This window comes from Coregonus lavaretus, assembly GCF_964263955.1.
Source record: "Coregonus lavaretus genome assembly, chromosome: 6".
Classification (NCBI taxonomy): domain Eukaryota; kingdom Metazoa; phylum Chordata; class Actinopteri; order Salmoniformes; family Salmonidae; genus Coregonus; species Coregonus lavaretus.
The window spans coordinates 29,165,633-29,184,052 of record NC_139993.1 but is presented as its reverse complement, the minus strand read 5'-3'; the positions used below and the strand labels follow the sequence as shown (position 1 = coordinate 29,184,052).

The 18,420-nt window shown below is 42.6% G+C and overlaps 1 protein-coding gene across 2 annotated transcripts in view; it reads left to right on the top strand.

The window, feature by feature from the left end:
* The window catches only part of LOC311131629 (dual specificity protein phosphatase CDC14AB-like), a 50,140-nt gene that overhangs the window by 15,807 nt on the left and 15,913 nt on the right, over positions 1 to 18,420 (top strand). For both annotated transcript variants that reach the window (XM_084164710.1, XM_084164709.1), the window contains exon 6: positions 10,641 to 10,707. In XM_084164710.1, coding sequence (XP_084020836.1) covers positions 10,641 to 10,707 — 67 coding nt within the window. The remainder of the gene's footprint in view (positions 1 to 10,640; positions 10,708 to 18,420) is intronic.

Here is an 18,420-nt window from a genome sequence, read left to right as displayed (position 1 = left end):
GCCCACAAAGATGGCCTTCTTGCCGGGGCCACAGGGCTGTGTGGAGCAGAAGAATGGAGCTTTGTCAGTTAATTTGACCAGCTCTAATGGCCCGAGCTAAAGGGATGGCACTTATGTAATGTGGAGAATGAACGAGTAGAGATTAGCGAAGAGGGGAGATAGGGTTCTCATTCGATCATTATGCTCTCTTGTCCTGCACTTTAAGCTGTGTGAGCATTCCCAACTAAGCTACTGCCTTATTTTTACATACTTGTGTAATGAAGGCTGGACCAACCCTCCTCCCACCACTCTGCGTTGCCAGCACATTTTAGTTTCCTTTGAACTGGATTTGATGGATATCACAGGGCTACTTTTAGAAAGTCTATTTATAACTAGGCCTTTGACCTTGTTGCTCCATCTCTCCCCAGTGGCTCCCTCCAGAGGTTCAGTGTGTGTGGTTAGAGAACGGTGTGACACAGATGCTGCCCTGATCCTCACCTCCCATAATTTGTGACTGACTTATTTTAACTCTGTGCGGACTGGAGTTTGGTTTTTGGATGGGATTGTTACTATGTTATGAAAGGGAAATGGACGGACCTATGCACAGTAGTACATAGACACCCATTACATCAGGGGTCTCCAACATTTTCTAGCATGAGAGTTACTTTTTAAAAATTGAACATGTCGCAAGCTACACATTTTTTTTCTAGCTTTCAAATAAGCACATTTTTCACTTCTCCCCTGCAACTCTTCCCCGGGTCCTTAGTGTACAATAGAAAGTAGTGCACTGTTTTCTGTCTATATACAGTGCCTTGCAAAAGTATTCAGCCCCCTTGGCGTTTTTTCCTATTTTGTTGCATTACAACCTGTAATTTAAATGGATTTTTATTTGGATTTCATTGGATTTCAAAATAGTCCAAATTGGTGAAGTGGAATGTTAAAGAAAATAAATAACGGAAAAGTGGTGCGTGCATATGTATTCACCCCCTTGAAGACCAAGGAGCTCTCCAAACAGGTCAGGGACAAAGTTGTGGAGAAATACAGATCAGTGTTGGGTTATAAAAAAATATCAGAAACTTTGAACATCCCACGGAGCACCATTTTTAAATCCATTATTAAAAAATGGAAAGAATATGACACCACAACAAACCTGCCAAGAGAGGGCCGCCCACCAAAACTCACGGACCAGGCAAGGAGGGCATTAATCAGAGAGGCAACAAAGAGACCAAAGATAACCCTGAAGGAGCTGCAAAGCTCCACAGCGGAGGTTGGAGTATCTGTCCATAGGACCACTTTAAGCCGTACTCTCCACAGAGCTGGGCTTTACGGAAGAGTGGCCAGAAAAAAGCCATTGCTTAAAGAAAAAAATAAGCACGTGGGAGACTCCCCAAACATATGGAAGAAGGTACTCTGGTCAGATGAGACTAAAATTGAGTTTTTTGGCCATCAAGGAAAACACTATGTCTGGCGCAAATCCAACACCTCTTATCCCCCCGAGAACACCATCCCCACAGTGAAGCATGGTGGTGGCAGCATCATGCTGTGGGGTTGTTTTTCATCGGCAGGGACTGGGAAACTGGTCAGAATTGAAGGAATGATGGATGTCGCTAAATACAGGGAAATTCTTGAGGGAAACCTGTTTCAGTCTTCCAGAGATTTGAGACTGGGACGGAGGTTCACCTTCCAGCAGTACAATGACCCTAAGCATACTGCTAAAGCAACACTTGAGTGGTTTAAGGGGAAACATTTAAATGTCTTGGAATGGCCTAGTCAAAGCCCAGACCTCAATCCAATTGAGAATCTGTGGTATGACTTAAAGATTGCTGTACACCAGGGGAACCCATCCAACTTGAAGGACCTGGAGCAGTTTTGCCTTGAAGAATGGGCAAAAATCCCAGTGGCTAGATGTACCTAGCTTATAGAGATATACCCCAAGAGACTTGCAGCTGTAGTTGCTGCAAAAGGTGGCTCTACAAAGTATTGACTTTGTGGGGGTGAATAGTTATGCACGCTCAAGTTTTCTGTTTATTTGTCTTATTTCTTGTTTCACAATAAAAAAAGATTTTGCATCTTCGAAGGGGTAGGCATGTTGTGTAAATCAAATGATACAAACCCCCAAAAAATCAATTTTAATTCCAGGTTGTAAGGCAACAAAATAGGAAAAATGCCAAGGGGGGTGAATACTTTCGCAAGCCACTGTACCTGGTAAAATAATGGCTAATAAACGACTAAGGGGCGCCCTATAAAAGTTATTAATTCTTCTAAATTATTTTCTCAGTTGTATATTTCCTGGTTTTAGAGTTTTTTTGTTTCTCACTCTCAATTACAATTGTTCGTAAAGAAACAACGAAATTGGATGTTCTGAGGCCATGTCAATGGTTAAATCGCATGATAATATTTTTTTGGGGGTCTGGAAAAAAACAAACAAATAGTGTAATCCCCCTTTTTTAATTGGGCATCTGGCACTTTAATTGCGCATCTAGCGAGTGAGCAATGTGCTGTCTAATGTATGTTCTAGCGATGGTTCTGTACTGCTGCTGCTCATTTCATGGTGACGTTTGCAAAGAACAGATACAAATTATATACTTACTCATGATATACTTCATCTAGGTAAGCCTACTTTACAGTTAACATTTAATTGAAAGGTTTTGGGGAAAGTATTTCTGTCAACCCACAAGACAGTTATCACGTCAACTGGCTACACACGGAGTGATAGACAAACACGCACACCATGTAGACAGACTGGGGCAATGTTGCTGGAAATGAATTGGCAGATATTGTGTTAGGTTTGGCTTTTTAAGTCAATAGTTGCTAACCAGGGGTGGGATAAAGTCAATGTTGTGTTGATTAGATAGTAGCTGGTAGTTGTGAGATTTGTTTGACAGTTTGCGATGGAACGCATGAAAAAATGTAATATACTTTCGGAATTGTTTGGCGAGCTACTGGTAGCTCGCAATCGACCTGTTGGAGACCCCTGCATTACGGTTTGTAGACACACACATTACGGCAGGGGTCTCCAATCATTTCTAGCATGAGAGCAACTTAATTTTTTTTTATACATGTGGAAAGCTACTAGTTTTTTGTATAGCTTTCAAATAGGCACACTTTTCTCTTCTACCCTGCAATTCAATTGGAGTACAAGAGATGTTTTCTGTCAGTATTCAGTGTCTTCAGAAAGTATTTATACCCCTTTGACTTATTCCACATTTTGTTGTTCCAGCCTGAATTCAAAATGGATGAAATATAATTTCTCACCCATCTGCAATACCCCATAATCACAAAGTTAAAACATGTTTTTAGAATGTATTGAAAATGAAATACAGATATCTCATTTACATAAGTATTCGGCTGCGATTACAACTGTGTCTTTCTGGGTAAGTCTCTAAGCGCTTTGCACACCTGGAATGATTCCTGCTTATAAGCAAAAAATAAAGCAGGAAGCACCAGTGACTCGGTTAATAAAAAAGTGGTCAGAAGACGCAGATGCTAAGCTACAGGACTGTTTTGCTAGCACAGACTGGAATATGTTCCGGGATTCTTCAGATAGCATTGAGGAGTACGCCACATCAGTCACTGGCTTCATCAATAAGTGCATCGATGACGTCGTCCCCACAGTGACCGTACGTACATACCCCAACCAGAAGCCATGGATTACAGGCAACATCCGCACTGCGCAAAAGGCTAGAGCTGCCGCTTTCAAGGAGCAGGACTCTAACCCGGACGCTTATAAGAAATCCCGCTATGCCCTCCGACGAACCATCAAACAGGCAAAGAGTCAATACAGGACTAAGATTGAATCGTACTTCACCGGCTCTGATGCTCGTCGGATGTGGCAGGGCTTGAAAACTATTACAGACTACAAAGGGAAGCACAGCCGCGAGCCCAGTGACACAAGCCTACCAGATGAGCTAAATCACTTCTATGCTCGCTTCGAGGCAAGCAACACTGAAGCATGCATGAGAGCACCAGCTGTTCCGGATCACTATGTGATCACGCTCTCCGTAGCCGATGTGAGTAAGTCTTCTAAGCAGGTCAACATTCACAAGGCCGCAGGGCCAGACGGATTACCAGGACGTGTACTCCGAGCATGTACTGACCAACTGGCAAGTGTCTTCACTGACATTTTCAACATGTCCCTGACTGAGTCTGTAATACCAACATGTTTCAAGCAGACCACCATAGTCCCTGTGCCCAAGGACACTAAGATAACCTGCCTAAATGACTACCGACCCGTAGCACTGACGTCTGTAGCCATGAAGTGCTTTGAAAGGCTGGTCATGGCTCACATCAACACCATTATCCCAGAAACCCTAGACCCACTCCAATTTGCATACCGCCCCAACAGATCCACAGATGATGCAATCTCTATTGCACTCCACACTGCCCTTTCCCACCTGGACAAGAGGAACACCTACGTGAGAATGCTATTCATTGACTACAGCTCAGCGTTCAACACCATAGTGCCCTCAAAGCTCATCACTAAGCTAAGGATCCTGGGACTAAACACCTCCCTCTGCAACTGCATCCTGGACTTCCTGACGGGCCGCCCCCAGGTGGTAAGGGTAGGTAACAACACATCTGCCACGCTGATCCTCAACACGGGGGCCCCTCAGGGGTGCGTGCTCAGTCCCCTCCTGTACTCCCTGTTCACCCATGACTGCATGGCCAGGCACGACTCCAACACCTTCATTAAGTTTGCCGACGACACAACAGTGGTAGGCCTGATCACCGACAAAGATGAGACAGCCTATAGGGAGGAAGTCAGAGACCTGGCCGTGTGGTGCCAGGATAACAACCTCTCCCTCAACGTGATCAAGACAAAGGAGATGATTGTGGACTACAGGAAAAAAAAGAGGACTGAGCACGCCCCCATTCTCATCGACGGGCTGTAGTGGAACAGGTTGAGAGCTTCAAGTTCCTTGGTGTCCACATCACCAACAAACTATCATGGTCCAAACACACCAAGACAGTCGAAGAGGGCACGACAAAGCCTATACCCCCTCAGGAGACTATAAACATTTGGCATGGGTCCTCAGATCCTCAAAATGTTCTACAGCTGCACCATCGAGAGCATCCTGACAAGTTGCATCACCGCCTGGTATGGCAACTGCTCGGCCTCCGACCACAAGGCACTACAGAGGGTAGTGCGTACGGCCCAGTACATCACTGGGGCCAAGCTTCCTGCCATCCAGGACCTCTATACCAGGCGGTGTCAGAGGAAGGCCCTCAAAATTGTCAAAGACTCCAGCCACCCTAGTCATAGACTGTTCTCTCAGCTACCGCGCGGTACCGGAGCGCCAAGTCTAGGTCCAAAAGGCTTCCCCAAGCCATAAGCCTCCTGAACAGCTAATCATGGCTACCAGGACAATTTGCATTACCTCGACTAGCCGGTGCCCCTGCACATTGACTCTGCACCGGTACCCTTCTGTATATAGCCTCCCTACTGTTATTTAACTTTTTTATTTATTTTTCTTACTTTGCATTGTTGGTTAAGGGCTTGTAAGTAAGCATTTCACTGTAATGTCTACACCTGTGGTATTTGGCGCATGTGGCAAATAAAATTTGATTTGTACAATATTATCACTTTCTTTTTTTTAAAGCCCTGTCAAGTTGGTTGTTGATCATTGCTAGACAGACATTTTCTAGTTTTGCCATAGATGTTCAAGTAGATTTAAGTCAAAACTGTAACTCAGCCACTGAGGAATATTCAATTTCGTCTTGGTAAACAACTCCAGTGTTGTATCTTTGGCCTTGTGTTTAAGGTTATTGTCCTGCTGAAAGGTGAATTTGTCTCCAAGTGTTGGTTGGAAAGGAGACTGAACCAGGTTTTCCTCTAGGATTTTGCCTGTGCTTAGCTCTATTCAGTTTCAACTCCCTAGTCCTTGCCGATGACAAGAATATCCATAACATGATGCATCCACCACCATGCTTGAAAATACAGTATGAAGAGTGGTACTCAATGATGTGTTGGATTTGCCCCAAACATAACACTTTGTATTCAGGACATAAAGTTCATTTCTTTGCCACATTTTTTGCAGTTTTACTTTAGTGCCTTATTGCAAACAGGATGCATGTTTTGGAATAGTTTTATTCTGTACAGGTTTCCTCCTTTTCACTCTGTCAATTTGATTAGTATTGTGTAGTAACTACAATGTTGATTCATCCTCAGTTTTCTCCTATCACAGCCATTAAATTCTGTAACTGTTTTAAAGTCACCATTGGCCTCATGGTGAAATCCCTGAGCGGTTTCCTTCCTCTCCTGCAACTGCGTTAGGAAGGACGCCTGTATCTTAGTAGTGACTGGGTGTATTGATACACCATCCAAAGTGTAATTAATAACTTCACCATGCTCAAAGGGAAATTCAATGTCTGAATTTTGTATTTTTACCTGTCTACCAATAGGTGCTCTTCTTTGCGAAGCATTGTAAAACCTCCCTGGTTTTTGTGGTTGAATCTGTGTTTGAAATTCACTGTTCGACTGAGGGACCTTACAATTATGTGTAGGGTACAGAGATAAGGTATTCATTCAAAAATAATGATAACTATTATTGTACACAGAGCGAGTCCATGCAACGTATGTGACTTGTTAAGCAAATTTTTACTCCTGAACTTATTTAGGCTTGCCATAACAAAGGGGTTGAATACTTATTGACTCAAGACATTTCAGTTTTTCATTTTAAATTAATTTATAAAAAAATTCAAAAAACATAATTCCATTAACATTATGGGGTATTATGTGTAGGCCAGTGACACAAAATCTCAATTTAATACATTTTAAATTAATGCTGTAACACAACAAAATGTGGAATAAGTCAAGGGTGTGAATACTTTCCGAAGGCACTTAATAAACAACTCTAAGGGGACCCCATCAAATTATATTTTCTATTTTCCTGAATTCTTTTTTTCCAGTTTAGCTTTCTCCTATTTTTTTTACTCCCAATATAGAGAAACAACGAAAATTGATGTTTTTTAGGTCTGGGAACATTTTTAAAAAAAAAATCTGATTTAAGCGTTTTTCCCCTTCAATTGTGCATCTAGCAAGAGCGGAATGTGTCGGTCTAGCAATGTTTCTGCTGTTAGGCCTACTGCTGCAGCACATGTTATGCCGGAGTTTGCAAAACAATCGCCACCCAATTGATACAAATAATCACGATATAGTTCTCAGGTAAGCCTACTTTGCAATTAACACTTAATTGAGAAGGTTTTAGGGAAAGTATTTCTGTCTACCAACAAGACTTATCATTAGCATCACTAATTGGCTACATACAGAGTGATAGACAAACGCATGCACCAAACAGATGTAGGCAATATTGCTGGCAGATATTGTGTTATGCGTAGCTTTTTAAGCCAGTAGTGGCTAACCAGGGGTGGGATAATGTCAATGTGGCTTTGATTGGGTACGTGCCGGGAGTTTGAGGTGTCTAATATTTGTGAGATTTGTTTGACAGTTTGAAAAAATGCATGTACTTTCAGAATTGTTTGGTGAGCTACTCATAGGTGGGCTGCTACTGGCAGCTCTCCATCTACCTGTTGGAGACCCCTGCATTACAATATATAATCACACACACATCTACAAACAGTCTCAGCCTTTGTGTGTGTGTCTGAAACAACTTGTTTTGTGTTGTGAGTCGTGTCATGGTAACTGAACTCCTCATGTCTCCGACACACTGCTTTGTGTAGGTGGCCTCTTGAAGGCTCTTGGTTGAACCTCTCCCATTCACTTTGATGCTCCTGTCAGTAGCAGAGCGCTCACAGCCTGCAGCAACACTCCAACCTAGAGAGAGGAATGAGAACTAACAGCTGAATTTGACCCAGATCCTTCTGCCAGCTACAATATGCCTATGAAATGAGGAATTAAGTACATGCGCACATAATGTGCCAGCTGAGATTTTGTGCGTGCATAATTGTGTGTGTGTGTGTGTGTGAAACAGGGAAACTGTGTTATTGACCCAAAAAAAAAAGTCAATTTGGTTTGTCAGCATTGGAGAATGCCAAATGGGGCTGCAATGCAAATGCTTTGATTTCGTGAAGGCTGTCTCTAGAAAGATATATCTTCCCACATTCTCTGGTCTCCTCTCAGGGCCAACTCTCTGCACGCAACATCTTACGTTTTCAGTTTTCACATTGAATATATACACTACCGTTCAAAGTTTGGGGTCACTTAGAAATGTCCTTGTTTTCGAAAGAAAAGCATTTTTTTTTGTCCATTAAAATAACATCAAATTGATCAGAAATACAGTGTAGACATTGTTAATGTTGTAAATGGCTATTGTAGCTAGAAACGGCAGATTTTTTATGGAATATCTACATAGGCGTACAGAGGCCCATTATCGGCAACCATCATTCCTGTGTTCAAATGGAACGTTGTGTTTGCTAATCCAAGTTGATCATTTTAAAAGGCTAATTGATCATTAGAAAACCCTTTTGCAATTATGTTAGCACAGCTGAAAACTGTTGTGCTGTTTAAAGAAGCAATAAAACTGGCCTTCTCGAGACTAGTTGAGTATCTGGAGCATCAGCAATTGTGGGTTCGATTACAGGCTCAAAATGGCCAGAAACAAATAACTTTCTTCTGAAACTCATCAGTCTATTCTTGTTCTTAGAAATGAAGGCTATTCTATGCGAGAAATTGCCAACAAACTGAAGATCTCGTACAACGCTGTGTACTACTCCCTTCACAGAACAGCGCAAACTGTCTCAAACCAGACTAGAAAGAGGAGTGGGAGGCCCCGGTGCACAACTGATCATTTTGATGTTATTTTAATGAACAAAAAAAATTAATTTCTTTCGAAAACAAGGACATTTCTAAGTGACCCCAAACTTTTGAGCGGTAGTGTACATCTATCTCCCCGTTGCCCTGTTTCAAGCGTTCTTTCCAAACTGAATATTTTTTGTTCTCCTTTGTCGCTGGCATCTAGTACCCCAATTGTCTCTGAGGTCACTCTCAGTGTCACCTGAGAGGTGGATGGTGACATCACTTGTCCTGGCTCAAGGACTTGTTCAATTGGAGCATTCCTCTTGGTGCCCGTGTCCCACAAAGATGAGACGTTTGGATTCTAGGCTCGGATAGGGACTAGGGGTTTCTGATTTGTGTGTATGTGTGTGCAATGAGGATGTTTGTTGTGTTTTGATAGGAGTGAGTACATGGAGGGTAACCATAGCTATATATAACCTACCCCTATTCAAAGAGCACCTCGTCTCCGTAGCTTAACTACTTATACAGTACCAGTCAAAGGTTAAGTGTGCCTTGAATTCTAAATCAATCACAGACAGTGTCACCAGCAAAGCACCCCCACACCATAACACCACCTCCTCTATGCTTTACGGTGGGAACTACACATGCAGAGATCATCCGTTCACCCATACCGCGTCTCACAAAGACATGGCGGTTGGAACCAAAAATCCAGACCATAGGACACATTTCCACCGGTCTAATGTCCATTGCTCGTGTTTCTTGGCCCAAGCAGGTCTCTTCTTCTTATTGGTGTTCTTTAGTAGAGTTTCTTTGCAGCAATTCGACCGTGTGTCTGTGACTTGAACTCTGTGAATCATTTATTTGGGCTGCAATTTCTGAGGCTGGTAACTCTAATGAACTTATCCTCTGCAGCAGAGGTAACTCTGGGTCTTCCTTTCCTGTGGCCGTCCTCCTGAGAGCCAGTTTTATCATAGTGGTTGATGGTTTTTGCGTCTGCACTTGAAGAAACTTTCAAAGTTCTTGACATTTTCCGTATTGACTGACCTTCATGTCTTAAAGTAATGATGGACTGTAATTTGTCTTTGCTTATTTGAGCTGTTCTTGCCATAATATGGACTTGGTCTTTTACCAAATATATACATCTTCTGTATACCACCCCTACCTTGTCACAATACAACTGATTGGCTCAAACGCATTAAGAAGTAAATAAATTCCACAAATTAACTTTTAAGAAGTCACACCTGTTAATTGAAATGCATTCCAGGTGACTACATCATGAAGCTGGTTGAGAGAATGCCAAGAGTGTGCAAAGCTGTCATCAAGGCAATGGGTGGCTACTTTGAAGAATCTCAAATATATTTTGATTTGTTTAACACTTTAATGGGTTACTACATGATTCCATATGTGTTATTTCATAGTTTTGATGTCTTCACTATTATTCTACAATGCGGAAAATAGTAAAAAAATTATGAAAAACCCTTGAATGAGTAGGTGTGTCCAAACTTTTGATTGGTACTGTATATACTGAACAAATATATAAACACAACATGCAACTTGGGAACTTGCCCCCCCCCCCCCCCCCCCCTTTTTTTGTCCCCAGCACAAGGTGCACCTGTGTAATGATCTGTTTAATCAGCTTCTTGATAAGCCACACCTGTCAAGTGGATGGATTATCTTGGCAAAGGATAAATGCTCACTAACAGGGATATAAACAAATTTGTGAACAAAATTTGAGATAAATCAACTTTGAGGGTATGGAACATTTCTGGGATCTTTTATTTCAGCTCATGAAAAATGGGACAAACACTTTACATGTTGCGTTTTATATTTTCGTTCAGTATAGTTCCCATGTTTGGGCTCCAGCATATTGTCTTTCCAATCTCTCCGATGTGGTATGACTGCAACACTTTATAACTCGCTCACCTTTCAATGAATGTCTCACTCCTTCATCTCTTTTGATTTTCAGAGACGCCTCATTTGGCAATTGCACATACAACCTGACTATTCTTGACTGCTTACAAGGAATCCGGAAGGTGAGTTTTTTTGTATTTATGGTTTGGTGAATTCACAGTAAATCGTGACGTTAAATAGAAAGCAATCTTTTGTGTAGCATATCATGATTGCTTTCCTGCTGCTCCCTCTTTCCCACCTCTTGATCACCATTCTACAGACTTTCTTATATCCAAGGCCAAGCCAACACTTTGCACATGATGCTGGCCTTAAGTTACTCTAACTACTCTGGTGACCTAAATGTAAATACTCTTACACTGCTGAACTTTGTTAAACGTTTCCATGTGTAGTTTCTGTGCAATTACCAGTAATTTGGCAGTTGGTTACTAAATGGTACTCACAGCCCAACTGAGAAAATCTGGACTCATTTTAACTTCATTGGTGAAGATGACTGGCAATGTGACAGGGTAAAAAAAAAAAATGCCCCAAAAAACTGCTCTGTTGTCATACGAAGTCGTGTTTCTCTACTCCGACGATTAATCCACAGGTAAAAAGGGAAAGCTAGTTAGTTTTTAGTTATCTAATAATTAATCTCTCCTCGTTTGTCTTTCAAGCGTACAAGTGGGTTTATATCTTCCTGATATCCAATAAGGAGGGGACTTGTGGCGCGTCTCAAATAGAACCAAGTTCTATTTTAGCGCTTGGCTACACAGATGCTCGTTCACGCGTGGGTGAAATTATTGAATAACACGTACAGTGGGGAAAAAAAGTATTTAGTCAGCCACCAATTGTGCAAGTTCTCCCACTTAAAAATATGAGAGAGGCCTGTAATTTTCATCATAGGTACACGTCAACTATGACAGACAAAATGAGAAAAAAAAATCCAGAAAATCACATTGTAGGATTTGTTATGAATTTATTTGCAAATTATGGTGGAAAATAAGTATTTGGTCAATAACAAAAGTTTCTCAATACTTTGTTATATACCCTTTGTTGGCAATGACACAGGTCAAACATTTTCTGTAAGTCTTCACAAGGTTTTCACACACTGTTGCTGGTATTTTGGCCCATTCCTCCATGCAGATCTCCTCTAGAGCAGTGATGTTTTGGGGCTGTCGCTGGGCAACACGGACTTTCAACTCCTTCCAAAGATTTTCTATGGGGTTGAGATCTGGAGACTGGCTAGGCCACTCCAGGACCTTGAAATGCTTCTTACGAAGCCACTCCTTCGTTGCCCGGGCGGTGTGTTTGGGATCATTGTCATGCTGAAAGACCCAGCCACGTTTCATCTTCAATGCCCTTGCTGATGGAAGGAGGTTTTCACTCAAAATCTCACGATACATGGCCCCATTCATTCTTTCCTTTACACGGATCAGTCGTCCTGGTCCCTTTGCAGAAAAACAGCCCCAAAGCATGATGTTTCCACCCCCATGCTTCACAGTAGGTATGGTGTTCTTTGGATGCAACTCAGCATTCTTTGTCCTCCAAACATGACGAGTTGAGTTTTTACCAAAAAGTTCTATTTTGGTTTCATCTGACCATATGACATTCTCCCAATCCTCTTCTGGATCATCCAAATGCACTCTAGCAAACTTCAGACGGGCCTGGACATGTACTGGCTTAAGCAGGGGGACACGTGTGCACTGCAGGATTTGAGTCCCTGGCGGCGTATTGTGTTACTGATGGTAGGCTTTGTTACTTTGGTCCCAGCTCTCTGCATTCATTCACTAGGTCCCCCCGTGTGGTTCTGGGATTTTTGCTCACCGTTCTTGTGATCATTTTGACCCCACGGGGTGAGATCTTGCGTGGAGCCCCAGATCGAGGGAGATTATCAGTGGTCTTGTATGTCTTCCATTTCCTAATAATTGCTCCCACAGTTGATTTCTTCAAACCAAGCTGCTTACCTATTGCAGATTCAGTCTTCCCAGCCTGGTGCAGGTCTACAATTTTGTGTCTGGTGTCCTTTGACAGCTCTTTGGTCTTGGCCATAGTGGAGTTTGGAGTGTGACTTTTTGAGGTTGTGGACAGGTGTCTTTTATACTGATAAGTTCAAACAGGTGCCATTAATACAGGTAACGAGTCGAGGACAGAGGAGCCTCTTAAAGAAGAAGTTACAGGTCTGTGAGAGCCAGAAATCTTGCTTGTTTGTAGGTGACCAAATACTTATTTCCCACCATAATTTGCAAATAAATTCATAAAAAATCCTACAATGTGATATTCTGGATTTTTTCCCCTCAATTTGTCTGTCATAGTTGACGTGTACCTATGATGAAAATTACAGGCCTCTCTCATCTTTTTAAGTGGGAGAACTTGCACAATTGGTGGCTGACTAAATACTTTTTTCCCCCACTGTATGTGTACATTTATTTTGCAATGCTTGCGCGTTCAACGTGGCCGGTAAGGTTTACATGTTAGCAGTTGTCTGTCTCGCTGTAGCATCCTGACCTAGCATTTAGACAGCAATCCCAGACTGAGGGCAGAGTTCTGTAGTCCGGCAGCGGGATCCTTATGTTGTGCAGTCTATGGGGGATGAAGGGGGGTGTTCTAGTTTGTCTCTGTAGGGGGGACAGTTACGTTACCCTGTAGGTGAGCGGTAGGAAGGTAGCACAGTCTCACGTGGCACAGCAGGTGGGGCACAGCAGGGACTGGGACAAAGGCAAACACACAATAACCACTCTTTAGGTTACATCACCCACACAGTGTCTTAGCTGGGGACTTGTGCCAGCAGTGTGTCTCTCCGTCCGCGCGGCCATGTCATTCCGGAAAGACTTGTCAGACAGCCATCAGATAGGAATGTCTGCGATTCCTTGGCACATTCCAGTATTTTCCGTCACCTTCCACAAAAGGCCCTAGCACACACACACACACACACACACACTACGTCACTCCCCAAAAACCCAGGGAATTCCCCTACCCATTGTGAGAGGCAGGGAATAACAACAAGTTAGTATGTGGCAGTATTGAAACCTTTGGGAGATTTGAGACTCCAGTCCCATATATTTGCAATGAGGATTTGGGGTAATTTAAATTCACTTCCTGAATTGTCATAAAATTGACACCAATTCTGGTATAGGCTGGTATATAGCCCTCAGAACAACTTGCCTACTTCCGCTGTTGCTGTATTGCTGGTGCTTGAACACTAGAAAAACCTGACCTCTTTGGACCTCCCTTCAGGCAAATAAGGAGTCATTTTGACTCAACATTCTAACAGTCTAATAAATACATTCCATATATGCTATCAGAAAAATAAGACTTTGGTTGCATTTATGGAGGTCTTGGTTAACAGAATACAAAAAAATTATTATTTAAAAGAACACAATAGCATTTCTATTAGGCTAGTTTGTTACTGTAGTATATCTGTTGCCGCGTGCTCACACGTGGAGCGCATGGAACAGTGGTTATGCTTGGAAAATATTATTTAGAAAAAATACATTTATTTGGCAATGGTAAGTGTTTTGGAAACCTCCGAATCGGCTCTTTCTGATACTATATAGAAATCAAAACGTCTTGCCTGCATGTGACTCTCTGTAGGAGGATTTGAAAAAGTAACCTTTTGTCCTCTTAACTGCTTAACACATTCAAAATTCTAACAACATACGTGTGTTAAATATACTTATTTAGGAAAAGTAAAGGACAGAGGGGGGCATGACTTTAAAAATGGCAGAGATATTTACATTGTAAATTCATATTGGGTCAAAATTGTCCCCTTGGCCTTTTTAGTGTTAAGCAGCCATTTCCCCATCTCTTTATGGCCCTGTAATGCTACTAAGTGAGTGAGTCTCAGTATGGTGTTTAATTACAGGCTGTTTCTGTTCTAATCACTGTTATCTGTTCCATGATTCACTGTTTGGCTGTCTGCTCTGCTCTAATAGAGGGAACCAGTGACCCCGTTAGCATGTCACTGTGCTAATGAATTAATTACTTGACACACACGCTTATGTGACATGTGCCCAGGGCACGTATGCACACACTAAGGTACATACAGTGCATTCGGAAAGTATTCAGACCCCTTGACTTTTTCCACATTTTATTATGTTACAGCCTTATTCTAAAATGTATTACATTTAAATGTTTTCCTCATCAATCTACACACAATACCCCATAATGACAAAGTGAAAGCAGGATTTTATTAATTTTTGCAAATGTATAAAAACAAAAACAACAGATACCTTATTTACATAAGTATTCAGACCCTTTGGTATGAGACTCGAAATTGAGCTCAGGTGCATCCTGTTTCCATTGATCATCCTTGACGTTTCTACAACTTGATTGGAGTCCACCTGTGGTAAATTCAATTGATTGGACATGGTTTGGAAAGGCACACACCTGTCTATATAAGGTCCCACAGTTGAAAGTGCATGTCAAAGCAAAAAGCAAGCCATGAGGTCGAAGGAATTGTCCGTAGAGCTCCGAGACAGGATTGTGTAGAGGCACAAATCTGGGGAAGGGTACCAAAAAATGTCTGCAGCATTGAAGGTCCCCAAGAACACAGTGGCCTCCATCATTCTTAAATGGAAAAGTTTGGAACCACTAAGACTCTTCCTAGAGCTGGCTGGCTGCCAAACTGAGCAATTGGGGGAGAAGGGCCTTGGTCAGGGATGTGATGAAGAACTCGATGGTCACTCTGACAGAGCTCCAGAGTTCCTCTGTGGAGATGGGAGAACCTTCCAGAAGGACAACCATCTCTGCAGCACTCCAACAATCAGGCCTTTATGGTATAGTTGCCAGACTGAAGCCACTCCTCAGTAAAAAGCACATGACAGGCCGCTTGGAGTCTGCCAAAAGGCACCTAAAGGACTCTCAGTCCATGAGGAACAAGGTTCTCTAATCAAGATTGAACTCTTTGGCCTGAATGCCAAGTGTCAAGTCTGGAGGAAACCTGGCACCATCCCTACGGTGAAGCATGGTGGTGGTAGCATCATGCTGTGGGGATGTTTTTCAGAGGCAGGGACTGGGAGACTAGTCAGGATCGAGGAAAAGATAAACGGAGCAAAGTACAGAGAGATCCTTGATGAAAACCTGCTCCAGAGCGCTCAGGACCTCGGACTGGGGGCAAAGGTTCACCTTCAAATAGGACATCGACCCTAAGCACACAGCCAAGACAACGCAGGAGTGGCTTCGGGACATGTCCTTGAGTAGCCCAGCCAGAGCCCAGACTTGAACCCGATCTCTGAAAATAGCTGTGCAGCGACGCTCCCCATCCAACCTGACAGAGCTTGAGAGGATCTGCAGAGAAGAATGGGAGAAACTCCCCAAATACAGGTGTGCCAAGCTTGTAGCGTCATACCCAAGAAGACTCGAGGCTGTAATCGCTGCCAAAGGTGCTTCAACAAAGTACTGAGTAAAGGGTCTGAATACTTACAGTGAGGGGAAAAAAGTATTTGATCCCCTGCTGATTTTGTACGTTTGCCCACTGACAAAGAAATTATCAGTCTATAATTTTAATGGTAGGTTTATTTGAACAGAGAGAGACAGAATAAAAACAACAAAATCCAGAAAAACGCATGTCAAAAATGTTAGAAATTGATTTCCATTTTAATGAGGGAAATAAGTATTTGACCCCCTCTCAATCAGAAAGAGTTCTGGCTCCCAGGTGTCTTTTATACAGGTAACGAGCTGAGATTAGGCGCACACTTTGAAAGGGAGTGCTCCTAATCTCTGCTTGTTACCTGTATAAAAGACACCTGTCCACAGAAGCAATCAATCAATCAGATTCCAAACTCTCCACCATGGCCAAGACCAAAGAGCTCTCCAAGGATGTCAGGGACAAGATTGTAGACCTACACAAGGCTGGAATGGGCTACAAGACCATCGCCAAGCAGCTTGGTGAGAAGGTGACAACAGTTGGTGTGATTATTCGCAAATGGAAGAAACTCAAAAGAACTGTCAATCTCCCTCGGCTTGGGGTTCCATGCAAGATCTCACCTCGTGGAGTTGCAATGATCATGAGAACAGTGAGGAATCAGCCCAGAACTACACGGGAGGATCTTGTCAATGATCTCAAGGCAGCTGGAACCATAGTCACCAAGAAAACAATTGGTAACACACTACGCCGTGAAGGACTGAAATCCTGCAGCGCCTGCAAGGTCCCCCTGCTCAAGAAAGCACATATACATGCCCGTCTGAAGTTTGCCAATGAACATCTGAATGATTCAGAGGAGAACTGGGTGAAAGTGTTGTGGTCAGATGAGACCAAAATGGAGCTCTTTGGCATCAACTCAACTCTCCGTGTTTGGGGAGGAGGAATGCTGCCTATGACCCCAAGAACACCATCCCCACCGTCAAACATGGCGGTGGAAACATTATGCTTTGGGGGTGTTTTTCTGCTAAGGGGACAGGACAACTTCACCGCATCAAAGGGATGATGGATGGGGCCATGTACCGTCAAATCTTGGGTGAGAACCTCCTTCCCTCAGCCAGGGCATTGAAAATGGGTCGTGGATGGGTATTCCAGCATGACAATGACCCAAAACACACGGCCAAGGCAACAAAGGAGTGGCTCAAGAAGAAGCACATTAAGGTGCTGGCGTCTCCAGCCTTAATCCCATAGAAAATCTGTGGAGGGAGCTGAAGGTTCGAGTTGCCAAACGTCAGAGAAGATCTGCAAAGAGGAGTGGGACAAAATCCCTCCAGAGATGTGTGCAACTACAAGAAACATCTGACCTCTGTGATTGCCAACAAGGGTTTTGCCACCAAGTACTAAGTCATGTTTTGCAGAGGGGTCAAATACTTATTTCCCTCATTAAAATGCAAATCAATTTATAACATTTTTGACATGCGTTATTCTGGATTTTTTTGTTGTTATTCTGTCTCTCACTGTTCAAATAAACCTACCATTAAAATTATAGACTGATCATTTCTTTGTCAGTGGGCAAATGTACAAAATCAGCAGGGGATCAAATACTTTTTTCCCTCACTGTATGTAAATGTGATATTTCCATTTTATTTTATTTTTTACATTTGCAAACATTTATAAAAACCTGCTTTTGCTTTGTCATTATGGGGTATTGTGTGTAGATTGAGGGGGAAAAAACAATTTAATCAATTTTAGAATAAGGTTGTAACGTAACAAAATGTGGAAAAGTCAAGGGGTCTGAATACTTTCCGAATGCACTGTAGGTATGTACACACACAGACAGGTGGGTCGGGTGGGCACCACAGTGTAAACGGTTCAAAGGGATTTCCTTCTTTATAAACCTAAGCGTGGTACAGAAAAATAGGCATTTTTCACCATGGTTAACCCTCGCTGGCAGAGGGGTTAATTGTCTATTAAACCTGCTGCTCAGGAGAACTGAGAACCGTTGCGTAACACAGACCTGGGGGAGAGAGCAGCTCCGACAGTTCTCAACACTACAGACCTGACAGAGAGAAGAGGGGATGGAAAGAGGCTGTCAGCGCAGTGCACGCTCACATGTACAATGTTTGTGTGCATCTTTGTCCACTCCCTGTCTCAAAAAGTGGTCTCCCACTCTCTGCTTTTCCATAGATTTCTGTTAGTGTAAAGTGATTTTACATTAAGAAGGATACATTTCTAAGCCAAGGAGAGACCCTAAACGTATCCTTGAAAGAGTGCATAGTCCACACAATATACTCTACATGGACAGCATCTTATTATTGTATGCGTTATGTGAGGGGCGTGGAGGTTTGTTTGACAGTAGCCATGTTAGTTTGATTTACTGGTTACTGTTCATCCACAGGCTGGAGAGCTCGACCGGGTGGTTTCTTTAAGACTCAACTGTTGACACGAAATGCGATAATTTGTTTAACTGGTTTTGATTTAAGAGTAAAGGCCTGGA